At 39.8% G+C, this 17234-nt stretch overlaps 2 protein-coding genes across 7 annotated transcripts in view; one reads left to right on the top strand and one right to left on the bottom strand.

Annotated features, from left to right (window-relative positions):
- esrrgb (estrogen-related receptor gamma b) overlaps positions 1–17234 on the top strand; it is a 164709-nt gene that overhangs the window by 44143 nt on the left and 103332 nt on the right. For all 6 annotated transcript variants that reach the window (XM_034699149.1, XM_034699148.1, XM_034699154.1 and 3 more), the window contains one exon: positions 15457–15632. The gene's annotated coding sequence lies outside the window, so the exon portion shown is untranslated. The remainder of the gene's footprint in view (positions 1–15456; positions 15633–17234) is intronic.
- LOC117823882 (transforming growth factor beta-3 proprotein-like) lies at positions 84–16553 on the bottom strand. Its single transcript, XM_034699156.1, has 7 exons — positions 16208–16553; positions 9689–9852; positions 5686–5815; positions 5413–5520; positions 3901–4066; positions 3586–3739; positions 84–939 (listed from the first exon to the last, which is right to left on the bottom strand). Exons 1-7 carry the CDS (start codon positions 16551–16553, stop codon positions 781–783), a joined length of 1227 nt encoding a protein of 408 aa, XP_034555047.1. The 3' UTR covers positions 84–780.

The raw sequence follows: 17234 nt of genomic DNA, 5'->3' as shown, positions 1-17234 counted from the left end.
GTTCATTCACTTTCCATTGCAAATCCAACAGGCATTCTCTCTGCTCTCCTCCTCCCCCCCCCCCCCCCCCCCCCCCCCCCGACCACAGCTATGGCTTTGGATACAGCAGCAACTCTGTCCTTCTCTCCTTTTGTGTTCGAAGATAGTGTCCACTGTCTGAGGAATATTCAAGGTAAAATCCAGACAGGAAGGCCCATTCAGGAGAGCATGGTTGATATTTGTGACAAAATCATCCCAATGCTAGAAACAAGCTGTTCCACTGACGATTCACCAAGTGTGAATTTCTAACATATTTGTTGAGCTCTGAAGCAAAACATGTACCTCAAAGTAAGTCTCTCTCTTTCATTGTTCAGAAATATCCCCAGGATGTTTTTGCCGTTTGATAGATTTCCACAGAGATCTTCACAATCTATCTTTCGTAGTGTGTTTCAACCTCTCAAAATCTAGAAGAATATTTTTAACATCATGTTTTATTTCAAAACAAAGTTGGACTTTTTCTAGATGAAAATAACTACCTGTCATCCAGAAGTGACGGGGACGGGGAGGGGAATAACACACAGAGAGAAATACAAATAATAATAATAAAATAGATGACCAAGTTTCAAAGGAAATCTGCATCCTTAAAATAAATGACCTCCAGAGTGGTTCAGATCTAAGCCATGAGGCTACAGGGTCAGTTTACATATTTGTCACAGCTAAGAGTCCAAAAAGTCAATGAGCATGAGTTTCATCAGTACCTTGTAAAATCCAGCCATTCTACCTTGCCTCTTATTGTATTCCTCAGCTACACTTGCAGGACTTGACGATCATGTTGGAGAGCTGCTCCACTTTGGGGGTTCGTCCAGAGTAGTAGAGTATAGTGAGGGGTTCCAGGTCCTGAGGAACACAGCAGGGGGAGGCTGATGCCTCTGGGTTCAGAGTGTTGTACAGGCTCAGCAACTGGTGGAAAGCACACAGGAGACGTATAAACTTACTTTCAAATGGTATTTGCAGCTGTGTTTTGGATTGTGGTATATGATTGTTCACATGAGGGATGGAGTTTTGTTCTTTTACTGGTGACTTTGAATCAGTGTCAAACCATGATAGAGTGAATATGAGTCTTTTGATACATCGCTGAGAGCTCATCATGGTTTTATAATATAAAAATTGTTTTTCTAAATGTTCTTGATGATGATGGTCTACCAAGTTTTTGCCTGTAGGTATTTTGAACTCAATTACATGGTGCGTTTATGGGCTTATCAGCCAGAATGATAAAATAAGAGTAAGCAGTGTTATTGTTTTTTATTTTTTATCTATTAATTCATCACACAACCATATACTGTTTATTACAACAGAATCTGAGGCGTCATCAACTGGTTGGTGGACCATTATTTTGAAGCCTCGTGTTTTGCCTTTCAGTAAAATCAAGGATTAGGGACACATTATAGATGGAAAAAATATATATTGAGAATAAAGTTTTACTTTTTTGTGTGAAAAAAGAGGCATTCATGCAGAAACAAATTTGTAATCTTATAAAAAATAAGTCCTAATTCTGGGCTGTGTTCATAGACCGTATAATAAATGGCCATAGTATCCGTGACGTCACTCCTCTGTTTCTGAAGCCCTGTTTTGAAGCCTTTTGCTGGCGGGAGCCATATTGGAAATGCTGAACCCAACTTAACTTCTGTAGAGCCCATCAATCGAGTCAGCTTTGTCTTTAACTATGGAAAATATCTTCTAAACTGCTGAGTTATGAAAAGATTAACCCCCTGTACAGTGTGTGCCGATAGAGAAATGAGCTACAATCATTTTTTGAACCAGGCTATAAAACATGTTTTTTTCTGCTGTAAAGATCAGCTCTGTTGAATTGGTGTTTATGTGGTTCCCGGTACTACAGGAGCAAGTCTCAAGTGGACACTAAAGGAACTGCAGTTTTTAACACTTCCTCATTGGCTCCATATCTGGCAGCCAGATGTTACTGCGTGACTGTGGTAAATGTATGTGTAAAACAACATATAGATGGATAATAGAAAGTAGATGATCTTGTGAAGTTATAACCAACAGCTGAGGACAAACAGCAGTTGCAGAGGCTGCTACACCCTGATACTTATGACAATGTGATGCTGATGTGCTAAAAGATTAAGTATTTAGCACAGGTGGCTGGCTGCTCTTCTGATCCTACCCTTCAAAATAACATGCAGGGTAGCCATAGCCTAGATTTATGACTTTTTCCTTATAAATTTATGACTTTATCCTTGTTATATTACAGCTTTACTCTTGTAAATGTATGACTTCATTCTCGTAAATTTGCAATTTTATTCCCATAAAATTAAAACTTAATTCTCTAACTCTCACTTTTTGCAATTTCCATTTTGCTGTTTTTGCTTGTTTTGCCAGAAGTGATCTGTGTTTACAGATTCTGCAAAAAAATACAGAATCTGTCATAGGTGCATGAAAATAGGGACTCTGTAGGTGTGAGGCTATATTTTGTATCAGAAGTGCTCTGTTCTCTATTTGTAGTCCACTCACATGTCAGTGGATATGGTACACAAGAAACTAGTCCCTGCTGTAATGAACTAAAACGTCCAACAACATTTTAGCACTAACTCATCTTTATGAACTGTTATTTAGCACCCTGTCTTAAACCTATTCTGTCAACACAACATCCATTCTCTTAACCCTCCTGTTATGTTGCGGGTCAAATTGACCCTTTTTAAAGTCTATTTTAGGCAATATGTGTATACCAAACCAGCTAAATACAGCATAAAAATCTGGGCAGCTTGTGACAGGAGAGGAGTCGTGTTAATTTATCAACATCACTTCATAAATATAAAATAAATACAAATTTAAAATAAAATAAACAAAAATCTATGTCATGTAAAACTATTGTATTTATATTTAAGGCTTTCCAACATACATAAAAAAAAAAGTTTTAACATTAATTTTAATGAAAAACGAGACGTTATCCTCATTGAACCATGATCTGTGAGAATTAAAGAACACCAATGGACCAAATCTTGATTTAAATTGTTAGTAATGGAGTTAAAAATTAGATTTAAAAAAATGTGTATTGAGATTTTTTGGGGTTCTGACACTTTTGGATAATTGAATATGCCCCGGGTCAAATTGACCCAGGAACATTATTGCTGTTCCAGAGAAACGAACGTAACAGGAGGGTTAAGTTCAGCATCAGACTGCAAACAAACTCAGACTCACACAAAAGGATGTCTTGACTGGAAGCCCTTCAAGGCTACCTGCTGATTACACTGGCAGGTCTGACTTGTTCACCATCGTTCCCAGAGGCTGAGATGTGAGTAGATGATACTCAGACAACAAAAGAAAACCTGAACATCTCCAAGAGCAAATCTGGTTCTGCACCCACAGCTGCTGCATTTTCATGCAGAATGATTCTTATAATCCTCTGGTCACTGTGATCACTTCTTATGTAACTCTTTTGGCAAATAAAACAAGAGCTGTCTACACGGCAGTCTTTCACTAGAAGTTCTGTTCTGAACAAAAGTATAAATATTGTGTAGTTGTAAATTTCACTGTATGCAGATCTGTCAGTAACCCTCCTGTGTCGTATTCCTGTCAGAGTCTACTTACCGAGCTGTGTGTTGTATCTGAGCTCCTCAGGTAAGGGCAGGGCCCGGAGCAGTAGTTGGCATCGTAACCGCTGGGCTCATGAATCCACTTCCAGTCCAAGTCACGTCTGAAGTCGATGTGCAGCTTACGAACACAGCAGCTCTCTTCGGTGGTTCTGTGGTGAGGAGGCACAAAAACAGTTTTAAAAAATGATGATCATAACAATCAGACTCTTCTCGGTCACTCGGTTTAGGATTTGTGGATAGATCGTGTAGCGACAGTATTTTGAAAACTTAAAGAAATGTAACACCTAAAGATGATTTACGTCTAACTCACGAGAAACAGTAGTCTGTGTCCAGCGCTCTCTTGCGTCGGCGTGAGGACTGAGTCTCCAGGCGGTGTGGTGGGATCATCATGAGGATAAGGTGTGGTCGGAACTGATCCTTTTTCTTGTTCAGGTGATCCAGATCCAAACGTTTGTACTCTTCATCTCCATCCACGCCTTAATTATAGACACGATTGAGTTGCACATAAACCAATAATTAAGTGGCTTTTTTCTTTTTGTAATTCACTCAATCTTGAGTATACAATTTGCAAAATTATTGAGTATGAAGCTGGGATCCCTGTAATTCTGTGACACGATGCAGAAATTAACACGTAAAAAAAGGGAAAAAAACTGCCTTCTTGTCTGACACATCAGAGTTTATTCTTAGTCCTCTGATGCAAATGTTAAATCAGGCAAAAGTTTACTTTCACTATAAAGACGACCATTGGTACTATCTCTAACTTAACCATTCACTATCCAAAGTAAGACATGTTAGATTGAAACTTAAAGGTGACATATTATGCTCTTTTTTATTATGCTCTTTTTCATCAAAATGTATTGGTCTAAGAGGTCCCCGAAACATGTCTTTAAATTTGATTGCTCAAAAAAACTCTTTGAAATCAGATTTTGGCCTGCCTGTAAACCCCTCTTTTCAGCCCTGCTCAGAACAGGCTGTTTTCTGTGTCTGTGCCTTTAAATGAGAATGAGCTCTCTGACCACGCCCCCTCAGGAAGTGGATGTGCCCTCGGCTCTCCAGCACGTTGATCTAATGTTTACATGTTGGCTGAATATACACGGCTGCTCACAGACCCGCGTTACTTCAACCCTGAATTTGATCCAGAATCTGATCCTGACGGAGAGGCGCCTGCAGCAGGACCTTACTGAAGGATTGGTCATAGATTTAGTGTTTCTTGTTGTTTTATTGGTCAGTATGTCGACGTGTGTCTTGGTATAGCTACAAACATGAAGCTATGTGGCTATGCTAACTAGCGCTAGCACTTTTCCATGAAAAATTAAAATCATCCACTAGATCTTCAAATCTGCAGACGTGGGGAGTAAAATCGACCTTTGTGTTTATTAAGACAGCCCACAACTAGCATGCCTCCCTCCTAAGCTGCTTGTTAGCACACACGTGTGCAGGTATTGAAAAACGGGGGAGGGGTTGAGTTGTATTTTATACAGTCTATGGGCTGAACAAGCTCCGAGCTCTGACTTCCGTTACAGACCGGATGTCGTTGTGACGTAAGAAAAACACGGAAAACTGAACCGGCTTGTTTTAGCACACATTTACAGAAAGGTGGAGAAATCAGAACAGGGGCAGAATAGATTTTTTTTCATTTTCGGGGGTATTGTAGACATAGTAGGGACACATATTTCAGGTAGAGAATCATTAAAAAGTCGACTTTGCATGATATGTCACCTTTAAGGTAGACATGGTAAGAAGATAGCAAAATTCACAGACACAGCATTGTCAAGTCAAGCACACCTGGCAGAATTAATATAAGTTAGTTTCTGAAACCCACCTTTAAACTTCACCTCCAGTACCTCGCTCTCTTTGTCAATGATGTCACCATTTGGGTTAAAGGTGTGGCAGGGACAGTGCACGCTGATCTCCAAACCCAGATTACTTCCTGACAGCAAGCAATTTTGACAATCATCAGTTTTCAAAGAAGCCCAAGTCAACATGCCTCTGCTTTAAAACTCAAACGTTTGTAAGAGAACTGCAGGTCACATTCATGAGCCAAAACATGGGATGATTTTTTAGCATTAATGATAGTTTCTTTTGGACACCTCACCTTTGTTCATCAGCCATTCTCTCACTGTCTCAGTCACGTCGAAGGACACCCACTCAGAAGTCCCTTTGGTAAGCACGTTCTTGGCTCCGATGTAGCGTTGTTTCCTGATGTGTTCGTTAGGCCTCACAATCTGTACAGTGATGACAGACAGTCACCGTGAAAAGGTTTGTCTCAACACTGAAAAAGGGTTAACTAAAACAGCATGAAAAAATCAGCAGATATTCGGCAGGACATCAGTGCAAGAATGAGCTGTTCTGTAGTCAAACTCAATCCTCATTGTTCTCATTATCCAATCCGTTGATTTGTAATGATTCATACTAGCTAAGATAAATAGATTATGAGAGCATGAAAACTGATGATGTAGGGAAAAACTAAATTCAAGCATGTGGGTTGAACTTGATGAGCTAACTCAACACAATTCCAAGAGAGACAGAGAAATGGAAGCTTTGTAACGCTGTGCTCAATAGTGATGCCGAGTTGAAAGCTAACACTGTTTTCCTATCTTGCTCATATTGAAATTGCCAACATGCTAATGTGTAGCAGCAATAATGTTTACTGTTTTCACTGTGTAGTGTTTGCAAGTTAGCATGCTAACCAAGCCATAAAATACAGTTTTAAAAAATGAAGCCAAAAAACTGCAGTTCCTCGAGTGTCCACTTGAGGCTGGCTGCAAAAGCAAAATAAATCCCACTAGGTCCCCTGTTAAAATGCCCATTATTACAGCATAATCCAACATTTGTGCAACCTGGTAAAAATAATATTGTTGGGTTTTTAGCTTTTTTACGTATTTGACATCACAATATGGGGGAGGCTCTTTTACTGGTGTAACTGCTTTTCATCTCATCAAGGCTAAGAGTACATTTGAAGAGTTAATTTGCAAAAACAGTAAACTCACTTTTGAAAAAAAAAAAAAAAGTTTAAAAAAACATTTTTTCTAATACTAGCTTTTGGTATGATCAATCAACTGAAGGTGGATGGCCTTGACTAAGTCAAAATGACTTTACTAATCAGAGATATCTTGAAAATTTAACTTAATTAGGAATCTATATAAAAAAGAAATATGTTTTTTGAAAATGTATAAAAACAATTATCTGTTCATGCAAATGAACTCTTCATGTGCATAACTAAGGGCACCGCTGAGTTTATGGACAGGTGGGTGAGTCGTAGCAGTTTGGAGCTAAAAGCCTGCCTCCACTCTATCTCAAGTTACGTTCACACCAAACAGGAACAATTGTGTTGTTGGCACGAATATGAACGCCACATTGTTTTGTGTTTACTCGCTTAATTCACTCAAATAACTTGCAAAATATATGTGCGTCAAAACCTTGTGAACGCTAGTGCCAAAGACACAAATTTCCATAGCAGCCTCTACCATTACCATTTACCATTACCATTTACCATTCCCTCCAATTCCCCCTCCAGTCTGTCATCATCAAACAAGATTGAGCTCAACTACATTGAATGGCGGAGCAGGTGATGCTAAAGTGGGCAGTGCTGACTAGCTAGTACAAACAATAGCTTTTACAATTTACCAGATAATCCGACCTCCTCACTCACTTTCCTCAAAGTGAGCACCTGTTTATTCCTGTTCCCATAAAAAGTAGGTAGTGTCACACAGCTTTGGAAAGCTGCATAGAGACATAATCTATTTGTTGTATATATTTAAGATGAGTGAAATTACACAGGCTTGTACGTCACATCATACGTCACTGGAGGGTCTACACGCTGATTTGCTATCGTGCAAATGATTCACTGGAGATCTGATTTCTCAACTCTTGCGAATGAAGTGAATGACGAATGGCACCCCATTAGTCCTTGTCTAGATTGATTGAAAATGAGGATGAGTCAGCATTTTCATCTCTTTGACTTCAAAAAAACTCTTCACAAACCAGTGGGTGACATCACTGAGATTACTTTGATGTTTCATATAGTCTATTATACTAACTTACGAACATAAGAGAGTAATAAAACGAAACAAAAGAATTAAACAACTTCAATTCATGGAAATTTCTGTGTTTTTCGAGGTGTATGATCTTGAAATACTGACTCATTGTAACCTGATGGTGGCACAAGATAAAAAGCGTGGGGATTAACTGCTTGTGTTTTTGGTAATTATACAGATTATGAAAGCAAAACATATCGACCTGCAGCTTGCGATCAACAATACCACAATCATTAGGATCTATCCTCAGGGGTCCGAGTCTGAGTGATCAAGTAGTATTTCAAATATTGCTGTCTGTAGTCATCACTTTACTCGAGTTGGTTGATTTTCACTCCTGGCCTTTTGCTGCGTGTCATCCCTACAATGTCCTCCCAATGTTTTCTGTCCCCCTTCGGTTTTTCTATCTAGCGACGGCAAATGGCCACAAAAAATAAATATTTCTGTCTAGACAGAAAGGGACTGACCAACCAGCTGAAGTAACAAAGTATGACTCAGCAGGGAAAAAATAGGCTGTTTTTATTGTTCATTTTCTTAATGATTATATTTTCCAGTTGTGCGAGGTAAATTATGTAACAAGTCTTTTAATGAGCATTTTTATTTTCGAGTTTAAAGGACCTGCGCACCGAGGATACTCATGACTTCTTTTGCTTAGCTGGAGACACATCCTCAAAAGACTTTGACTGTGTTCACATAGAGCTGGACATCTCCCTCCCCTACCTATAATTTGGTGTATAAGACTCCTACCTTTTTTTTCATCTAAAATGTTGGCTGCATTTTATGAGCTGGTGAAAACAATACACCAGAATAAAATGCAGAGGGGTATTTTATTGTGTCATGGTGTTTTACTCAAAAGATGGCTGAGGCTAAAATAATTAGCTGCAGAGTTGCAGCTTAACTAATACTTGTACTTTTCAAATTTCCTTTAGGGTAATAATAAACTTGAGAAATATGTCATTGCAACCCTATAGAAGAAGAAACATGTTGTCAAGTTTCTTGAAATAAGAGTTAGGCTTGCTGAAATAAGAACAATGTTTGAATTAATTACACAAACTTTACATGTAAACTTTGCATACCTCATTGGTAGATTTATATTGCAAATTTCCGGTCTTATTTTTGGCTCGTACTTACTTGAAATACACTGTTTGTCTTGACTTGTCTCGTGAATATGTCTTTTAAAAAATCGAAGAACACATGTTTTACTAGAAATAAGACAAAAACACTTACTTAGTTTAGTGATTTTGCAGTGAAGGGATACCTTTCACATTGAACCCAGTCTTTTTATCCTTTCATGCAATAAGAGTATTTGATATAGTGATGATAAGTGTGATGTTTTGGGAGCTAGCTAGCATATAAAGGTAGAGCTTATGCTTTGTCTGGCTTCAAACCAGTCTCTTCTGTTATCCCTTTTATCTACAGCACAGTAACACAGAATAACAAGACACAGTTGTGTTTCCAATGTGTTTGAATGGAAGCATGGGCATGTAATTGACTTTTAAGACCGTAATCTTGAGTATTACACCAGCTCTTTGTACAGGCTTGCTGGTGACAACCCCACCTGTTACTTATTTGTGTGTTTGGTGTGAATGAAACGTGTGGCTTGTTAGAAATCTGTTGTTAAAGGTAACAGACAGAGCTGACTCTCAGCCGACCAGAACCCCCTTTAATAAGAGTTGTAAACTGTCATGAGAGCTAAACGTTGAAGACCTATGAATAACCAGAACCATATTAGATCATGAGTGCCAGTGCTGCACTACCTCTGCCCTGGTTCTGAAAACATTCTGCAAGCCTGTTGAGCTTCTTTGGCTTTTGGTCTGGCTGTTATCCATGCCTGCGACCACAATCTGATTATTGTTGGCTCTCTTTGTCAATTAGGACTTGAAACCATGTGGAGGAGATCAACTTACCACCTTACGTAAGATACGTCTTTGACAGACTAGAATTGAAAAGATCTAATAACGAAAATATATTAAAGAAAAGTCACATTTAAGCCTCTTGTTGCCTTGGCTGGGAGTTTTGTCTTTGATCTTAGTAGAAGTACAAGGAAACGGTACCTTTACGCACCTGGTAGAGCTCAATCCGCTGTTCATTCCTCTTGGCGCTGGGGTTTGGCACCCGCAGAGCACGAAACTCTGCTCTGAAGAGGTTTGTTGAGTTCCTCTCCATGGCAGAGACGTTGAAGCGGAAAACTTTAGAGGTGATGCCTTTTGGGCAGTAGAGCAGATCATCTGGAACAGAGAGAATAAAATTTAAGTTTTGACAGAAACCAGGCCTTCATATTCTTATCAGGATCAGATGTAATACAAGCAGCATGTGTCCGAAAACAGACCTCAACGGCTACTCCAACTTTGGACAACAGAATCAGGGTATTTAATCTGTAGTCCCCGTCATACAGTCACAATGGCTGAAATAAAATATTCTCAGGCAAGCCTTTTTAACAGCAAATGTTTTCAATGTTTGATTGAGAACAAAATAATGTTAAATGTATTAACAAGGCAGAAAGATGGTCAAAATAAAGAGGGGGTAAAACTGTCAAACCATATGTCAACCGGATATGTCAAACCATTTTCAAAGCTTTATTTTTGAACATAGGGGCGTCTTGAGGGAAAAAAGGTGCTTGCAAAGTGGAAGAAGAAATAGAATACCTTTTTTTAGTATGTGCTATTGGACTAGCACTAACTACAAAAAGTCAACCAGCACCCTGAAACTGAAGTGGCTACATGTTTATTATTTTCAAGATTATTTTGGTGCTTTTAGTGCTTTTATTGAAAGGACAAGACTGTGGGTAGAGTAGGAAACTAGGAGGACAGAGTGGGGGATGACATGCATCAAAGGAACGCGGCTTGGAATTTAACCTAGGCTACCCTTTTTGAGGACTACCGCCTTTGTACATGGGGCACCTGAATTTCAGCAGTGAGCCAAAGTGACACAAGAAAAAAATGTAATAGGTTTCATTGTTTGAGGCAACAAAGATTTCATCAGATTGCTTGTAATATCTTATTAACACTCTAACACCAGAACCAGTCAGTGTAGCAAGAGCCTCTGACACGCTGCATCGTAAAACCGTTCCGCCCGGGGTTCCACCATCATTACCCTTTTGTACCTACACATTGCTCCCCGAAACAGCATAAAATCAGTGTCCCAGTGCGTGTTTGCACATCGCATTACGGCATTGCGGAAGAGAGAGAGGCATAGCGTGTAAACAAAAAGCAGAAACGCCACATTCACACACTACACATCGCCAACTTCTTCCCCTTTCGGCGTCTGTTACTACCTCTGAGGGAGAATCAGATGCAGACACTTTTGGCCCACCATAACACTCTGACAGTGGTGGTTCTGGGGAGGGGCCAACAGGGGCCGGTGCCCCTGTAAAACTGAACCTGGACCCCCATGTGCCCCCCCCCTCCACACCAAAGAAATATTATACAATAAAAAAAAGCTTTGAGCACTAAGGGACTCATGTTGAGTTTAAAAAGCCAAACAGCTGCTGTCAGTCTGTATTTTGTTCTAATACACAGTAGTATATATGTCTAGTATATAGGGATGCACTGATGTTTTGCCAGTTTGTTCTCAGCCGGTCCTCGCCCTTCTCAGTCTCTTTTGTCAGGGTTGAATGTGTTCCTCTGACAACACCCTTGGCCCCAGCCTGGCACCCCCAGTAAAATTGGTCTAGAACCGCCACTGCTCTCTGAGTCACACATTATTCACTAATGGTGATTTAGTTCTTTAGAAGCGGAATGGAGGATTCTGGCACAACTTAACCCACTTCCAAGGTGCACTGAGACGAAAGGAAGTCTAAAAGGGTCAAAGTTCAGGGACACTTGATGAAAGCCACAAGCCGAAATGTGTTTGTCTAAGAATAACGTTGTTCCATTTAGTTCTTTCGAAAAAATAAAACGTTTTAGCCTGTTGTCAGATACAATGCAGTTTTGAAGAATAAGAGACGTTTCCAGAGGAGTGAGATAGCAGAGGTGTGTTTTTGGATTAATATTTCATCTGCTTGTTATCCCTGCTCCAACATTGATACCAGTCACATTACTCAGATAAATAGTTTTGTACCTAATTTATAAGTCCTAACACTAGATTGGTGTGCTATGGGTACTTTTTACTGATCACACTGTTACAGGATTACAGGCATATAAAAAATAAAGCAAGTAAAAGTTGTTTAAATAAAAATAATCTAAAACAAAACCAAACCAGAATAATGGATTTAGTGACTTTTAAATGTCTGGTATTTCATCCATCAGCCCACAATGAATGATTAGTTGTTTTCCTGCCTTATCAAACCCGTCGCTGTTTCTGTAATACTTTTTGTCTATATTTGGAGGAAAAGAAAGTGTTGTAATTGAAAGAGCAACATTATTAAGGCTAATATGACTTCACCCCACTAGTATCTGAGTATCAAAAAACCAGCTATCCTCTGTGCCACTGACAACTTTTTGGACCCAAACCCCTCTCTGACCACGATGACTCTCCACAACCCAACGTCAAGCATTGACATATGCCAGATTCTGTATGCGTGCCATGCTATAAAAGGAAATCTTTCTGATGTTTGCAGAACAGCCTCTCAATGCAGTAATTTGCAGGCCTTCAAGGAGCTTTCTGCTTCATTTTCACCTGTCACGGACGTGTGTTAGTTCACAGAGCTGCCTCAGATCCACCAAAGGTCAACAGTTTACCCTCAGAAGTCTTTAAAATGTGTGTCTGTGTTTGCCTACATTAACTGAGGGAAACAGAGTGATGTCACTGGCTCAGAGGCAAAATTTTATTCCACAAAGACCGACTCCTATTCCTGTCAACCACAAGAGACAACAGCCTTAAGTGGCTGTGTCTTCATATATTGGATTAACTCACTGTCTGTCCATTATTCAGTCTGTTGAATTAAGTCAGTCTGCCGTTTCTGTCTCAAAAGACTGTTTAAAGTCTTACATGCTTTCCTGCCAGAATGTTAGAAAAACACATTTTAACTTGTATGTCTGTAGCTTAATGAAGCTGCAGCCGGTTAGCTTTGCTTGGTTTAGCTAAGCACATTAAAGCTGCTTTTTGACTGCATTAACTTTCCCCAGGAACTATGTGCTTTACAACTGCAGGAATCAGGGTGTAAATTTAGTTCTGGGGTAGTTAATCTCCCTCTGAAAAAACTCTCCTTTGGGAGTAGCACTTTTCAAAGGTCTAGAAAGCGTGGGGCCAGAGCCTGCAATGCTGAAAGTTTCTGACTGGTAGAGTAACCACAGTGGTTCTATTTAACCCGACGTCCACAATGACAACACACACAATTTGGATTCCTTTGAATTCTCCTTTTTTCTTTTTTGCTCCATTTTTTTTAGGGTTAGGGTTAAGGTTAGCAAAAGCAAAATGAGGCTTGAATTTGTATCATTATCATAAATGTCAACTAAAGGCTGTCACAAAAACTTCAAAGGTGTGCTGAATAAGCATTCTGCTAAATTGAACCTATCTCGGAAAGTCATTTTTGGGGTCTGTTGTGTGATCTGAAGAGCAAGTGTCACAAATATAGCATGTTTACGTTCCAGTAATAAACCCTTCTAGTGGTCATATTAATTATGACAAGAGCAAAGAAAGATGTTTATTTTTAAATACCAGATATCTGATCGGTCAAAAACGTTAAAAAAATGGTGACAAATTTGCTTTAGCAAAAGTGAGGGATATAATGACAGTATAAAAGGGCACAGATGTGAGAGCAGTGTGAGAAGATGCTGGACCCAAACTTTCTCTGATAGGTGAAAGTGGAACAACATCCTGTCCTGCAATCCAGGCAACAATAGCAGAGTTGCTGAGTACATCTTTAAGTTATTGATGCCGAAAATGTAACTTAAGCCATAAGGAGTGGTGATACTTAATGTTTAAAGTTGTGTCAACTACAAAGCTATGAAAAGAAAGAGAGCATACATATTCCTGCAGAAGTACCGTTCAGGGTGTCTAAAGTTACCTTAACGGAAATGTTCACTTTAATATGAATTATAACAAATTATCAAGCTGAAATTTTAACTTTACGATGAGTTTAAAAGTTCAGTTATTGTTTAATCAGACCACTATGAGGCTGATAAGAAGCAGTAGCAAACCTCAAATTTGAAGGACTGTTTTTGGTTAACTGCATAAATGAATCAATACAATAATCTTTAAATCAATATTTTGTGTCAACTTGTTTATGTCTTTAGTTGGTAGCTGGGTATTCAGCAGGATAATGTTGATATTATCTCTGGGGTATTGATGAGTAAAAATGTTGGAGTGTTGGGAAAGTTTGGATGTGAACTAACACAGACAATTATACAGTGTTTATTGTCAACATAATGTCGAAGCTCCATGGCTTCAGTGTAGTTATTTTAACCCAAATCATGTTTTTGTTTCACTTTGGAGGACTTTTGGAAAGAAATGGGACACATCTTCTTAAACACTATATAAAGTAGCTTTGGGTCAGACTCCATTCAGCTGAATCAGGCAACCTACTGTGTTTTAGGCAACCCTTTCAACCATATTTTCACTCTCTAGATGAAACTACAAACATGAGAAAGATGCAAAAGATGCAGAACATGTAGAATGTCTAATCATTTCAATACAGTTTCAGTATTAGGTGTTAAATGCTGCAACTTAATTGTCTCTAAAATGTGAGAAACACCAGCTGTCCCTGCCACAGTAAAATGAGGGTTAAGCACAGTTCTATAATAAAAACTGCTTCAACATATGAAATACACATTAAGCAGGCTCAGTGAGCCAGCTCAGTGTATGCATGAGGTTATACAGGCTATTTTAAAATGCATACTTCCATGTATGAGATCATCTTGGACGCATTAAGAAACTCTCCACTATGCGGTATCACAGTTTTAGGATTAAAATAGTAAAAAAAATTGTGAATATTATGAGCTTGTCGACATTTTAAGTATCTGAGAATTACAGACGTTGACTGGGGCACACACAAGTACACCTAATATGTTAGTGCAGCTGTTATTTTGACTTGCTGCCACTTTTACCTTTGTTTTTCAGCTAATCTTATCAAATAAGGCCAAAAGACATTAGGAGCGAATGAAAAAGTGAACCTCCCCCAGCTTTTAGAAAGATACATAGTATTTACTATGTATCTATCATCTTCAATTCAACACCTACTGCCTGGTGTTTATGTCGAACCCCTTCCTCTGATTCAAAACAGTATGCTACTGAGAAAAAAAAGAGTCTTTTGAGAAACACCTGTTGATTTCAAAGGCTCTGTGATGCAATGGTGTTGGCTTCGCTCTGGACCATGAGGCCCTCTTTGGCTCCTCTACACGCACAGCATTTATCCTATTCTGCTTCTTAAGAAATCCAGACTCACTCGTAGCACATGCTGTATGAATCTCCCTCAAGTGCTGACACATGTCCCTCTCAGCAGAGATTTTTCCACTTCCAGTTCAGAGCTTTCGTTCAACAAAACAGTCTCCAAATCCGGGTTTAACGTGAATCACTTGGAGTAAAAACAATGTGAGCCTGACAGGCCTACTGATAGTTTAATCAGATGCATCACAGACAAAATAAAGCTTGTTAATAACTGAGCAGTGAAATGTTACCTAATGTAATCTGGTGAAAATAAAATGACAGCACAGAGGAATAATTCAGGTTTCAGGGGATGAATGTGCTCTCAGTTTCACACTCAATTTAGCTAAGTTAAACCTGAGCAGATATGTGAGTGATCTCATGCTCCTGGACCACCCATGTGGGCAATCCACAAGCCAAAACTCCCAGTGGGGTCACTTTAATCTCCATCTGAAATCCACTATCCAGACTAATGTGGAGGTCCTTTTCCTGTCCATCTCTGTTAACTTTTCCTACTTCTTGTCCTAAAGGCATCCCTGTGCGTCTGGGCAGATATCCCCCTCATTTGGGTCTGACTGGAGAGGAAGCAAGAACATCTGGGGAGAAGGACGGGTGGAAGAAAAAAATAAGAGAAGGAAGAGAGGAGTCGGGAGGAGGCGGTGGTGGAGAGAGGTTTTCCTGGAACACTGGTGAAGGATTGAAACAGGTCAGTGAGCACTACAGTCACAAAGTGCACAACAGGTTCACCAAACAAAGCAGAGCCCTGACACCTCTGTGTTTGAAAGTATTGGACCATGAATTGTCTGTCAGTGTTTAAGTCCTCATGAATGTTTGTATTGCTTCCTCACTACTAGCTACAGCTTTACTGGACTGATGAATGTGAAACCAATAGCACACTGTTCTCACATCCATCTGTTGAAGTTGAGGTCTGTGGTAACACGTGTGCCTACAAGATGACTATGGCAGCCAAAATTATGCTGAGTAGGTGGATTCTATTCTATGTTAACACAGTTACTCAGCTTTGGGGTGAAATCATATGAAATAAAAACACGTATTCAGCACGTTATGACTTCAACACATGTGAAGGGGATCATGAATGTGACATATAATGAGCTCAAAGTGATACACAGATCATACGCGCAAACTATGGCATAGTAATTAAGTTGTAGTTTTTTGGTGCGTCTGGCTGGGACGGTGCGTATTTACGCGCTACTGACCCGTCCACTGCCGCCGTGAAAGAGGAGAAAGTGTTACAACCACCTAAAGAATTGTAATACTCACTGTTCTCAGTTGGTCCGTAGACCATGTTGAATTTGTAAATCTCCTTGGCGTAGTACTCTGTCTCGGTGTTGTCCTGGCCGCAACTCTGCTGCCGGTCCCTCCTCAGCTCCTCCAGCAGCTCCTTGGTGCTGTTATACAACGCCTGGATCTGATACGGGATCTTGCTCGGTCCCAGGGAATGCGGGATAGTCGTCAGCCGGAGTTTGCTCAAAATTTGCCCTCGTATCGCCTCGACCCTCTTCCGTTTCACATGGTCGATATCCACGGTGGCACAGGTTGAAAGAGAGGAGCTCAAAGTTGCGCAGTTGAGGAGGAGGACGAACAGTAAAACTTTTCCCAGATGCATCTTTCTCTCTGCATCTGGTTCGCTCAGTAGCTGAAATGGTCAGTCCAGGTCAGTGTTAGTATGTAGCCTTCAGATCAAAGTGATTAAACCTGCTGTTCTTTCAGTTTCCTCCCTCAAATGATGAAAAAGCCTCCTCACTTAGTTCGTTTTCTTGTGGCAGTCCCTTTTGTTATCAGCAGAAATCCAAGTTTGTGTTTGTCCATTAGACTTCTCTTAAACAAAAGTCCCGCATATGACTTTTATCCGGCATAAATATATCAGTTGAAAGAAACAGACTTTTCTTTTGCATTCTCACTCCAGCAGATTTAACAGCTCGGTGTATTTCTCCTGGTCTCTGTCTCATTCAAGTCTCGTGCCTCTGTGTGGTCTGTGAGCAGGCAGACCGCAGACTGGCAGGTTAACGAGGTATGAGCGACTTTGAGCGCTCGGTATGAACTCACATGTTTTTTATACAGCTCGATTCTGACGTTCGATGGAGGAGGGACCGCAGACACCCGGGAGAGTCCAAATCATAACAGGGCTCACTGCGACCCGGCAGAGTGCATCTGTGACTTAGTATACTAGACTGTTTTGTTTGACGAGCACGTCGATCGTTTGAGTTTTTATAAGTTTAGATTTAAAATTATTGACTTCTTTTATTTAATAAGACAGCAAATGACACTAAAATAGTTATTCTGTTAA

Source organism: Notolabrus celidotus, chromosome 13 (assembly GCF_009762535.1).
Source record: "Notolabrus celidotus isolate fNotCel1 chromosome 13, fNotCel1.pri, whole genome shotgun sequence".
Taxonomy (NCBI): domain Eukaryota; kingdom Metazoa; phylum Chordata; class Actinopteri; order Labriformes; family Labridae; genus Notolabrus; species Notolabrus celidotus.
Note: the sequence above shows the minus strand (reverse complement) of the source record. Positions and strands in the feature narration are given on the sequence as shown.

What these genes read in the sequence shown, in the direction of transcription:
- LOC117823882 (XM_034699156.1), bottom strand. Translation starts at nt 16,553, where the DNA reads ATGCATCTGGGAAAAGTTTTACTGTTCGTCCTCCTCCTCAACTGCGCA. An exon ending in CTACGGACCAACTGAGAACA is followed by an intron (nt 9,853 to 16,207) that starts GTGAGTATTACA and finishes TCTCTGTTCCAG; the next exon opens with ATGATCTGCTCTACTGCCCA. An exon ending in GACACAGACTACTGTTTCTC is followed by an intron (nt 3,740 to 3,900) that starts GTGAGTTAGACG and finishes TCCTCACCACAG; the next exon opens with AACCACCGAAGAGAGCTGCT.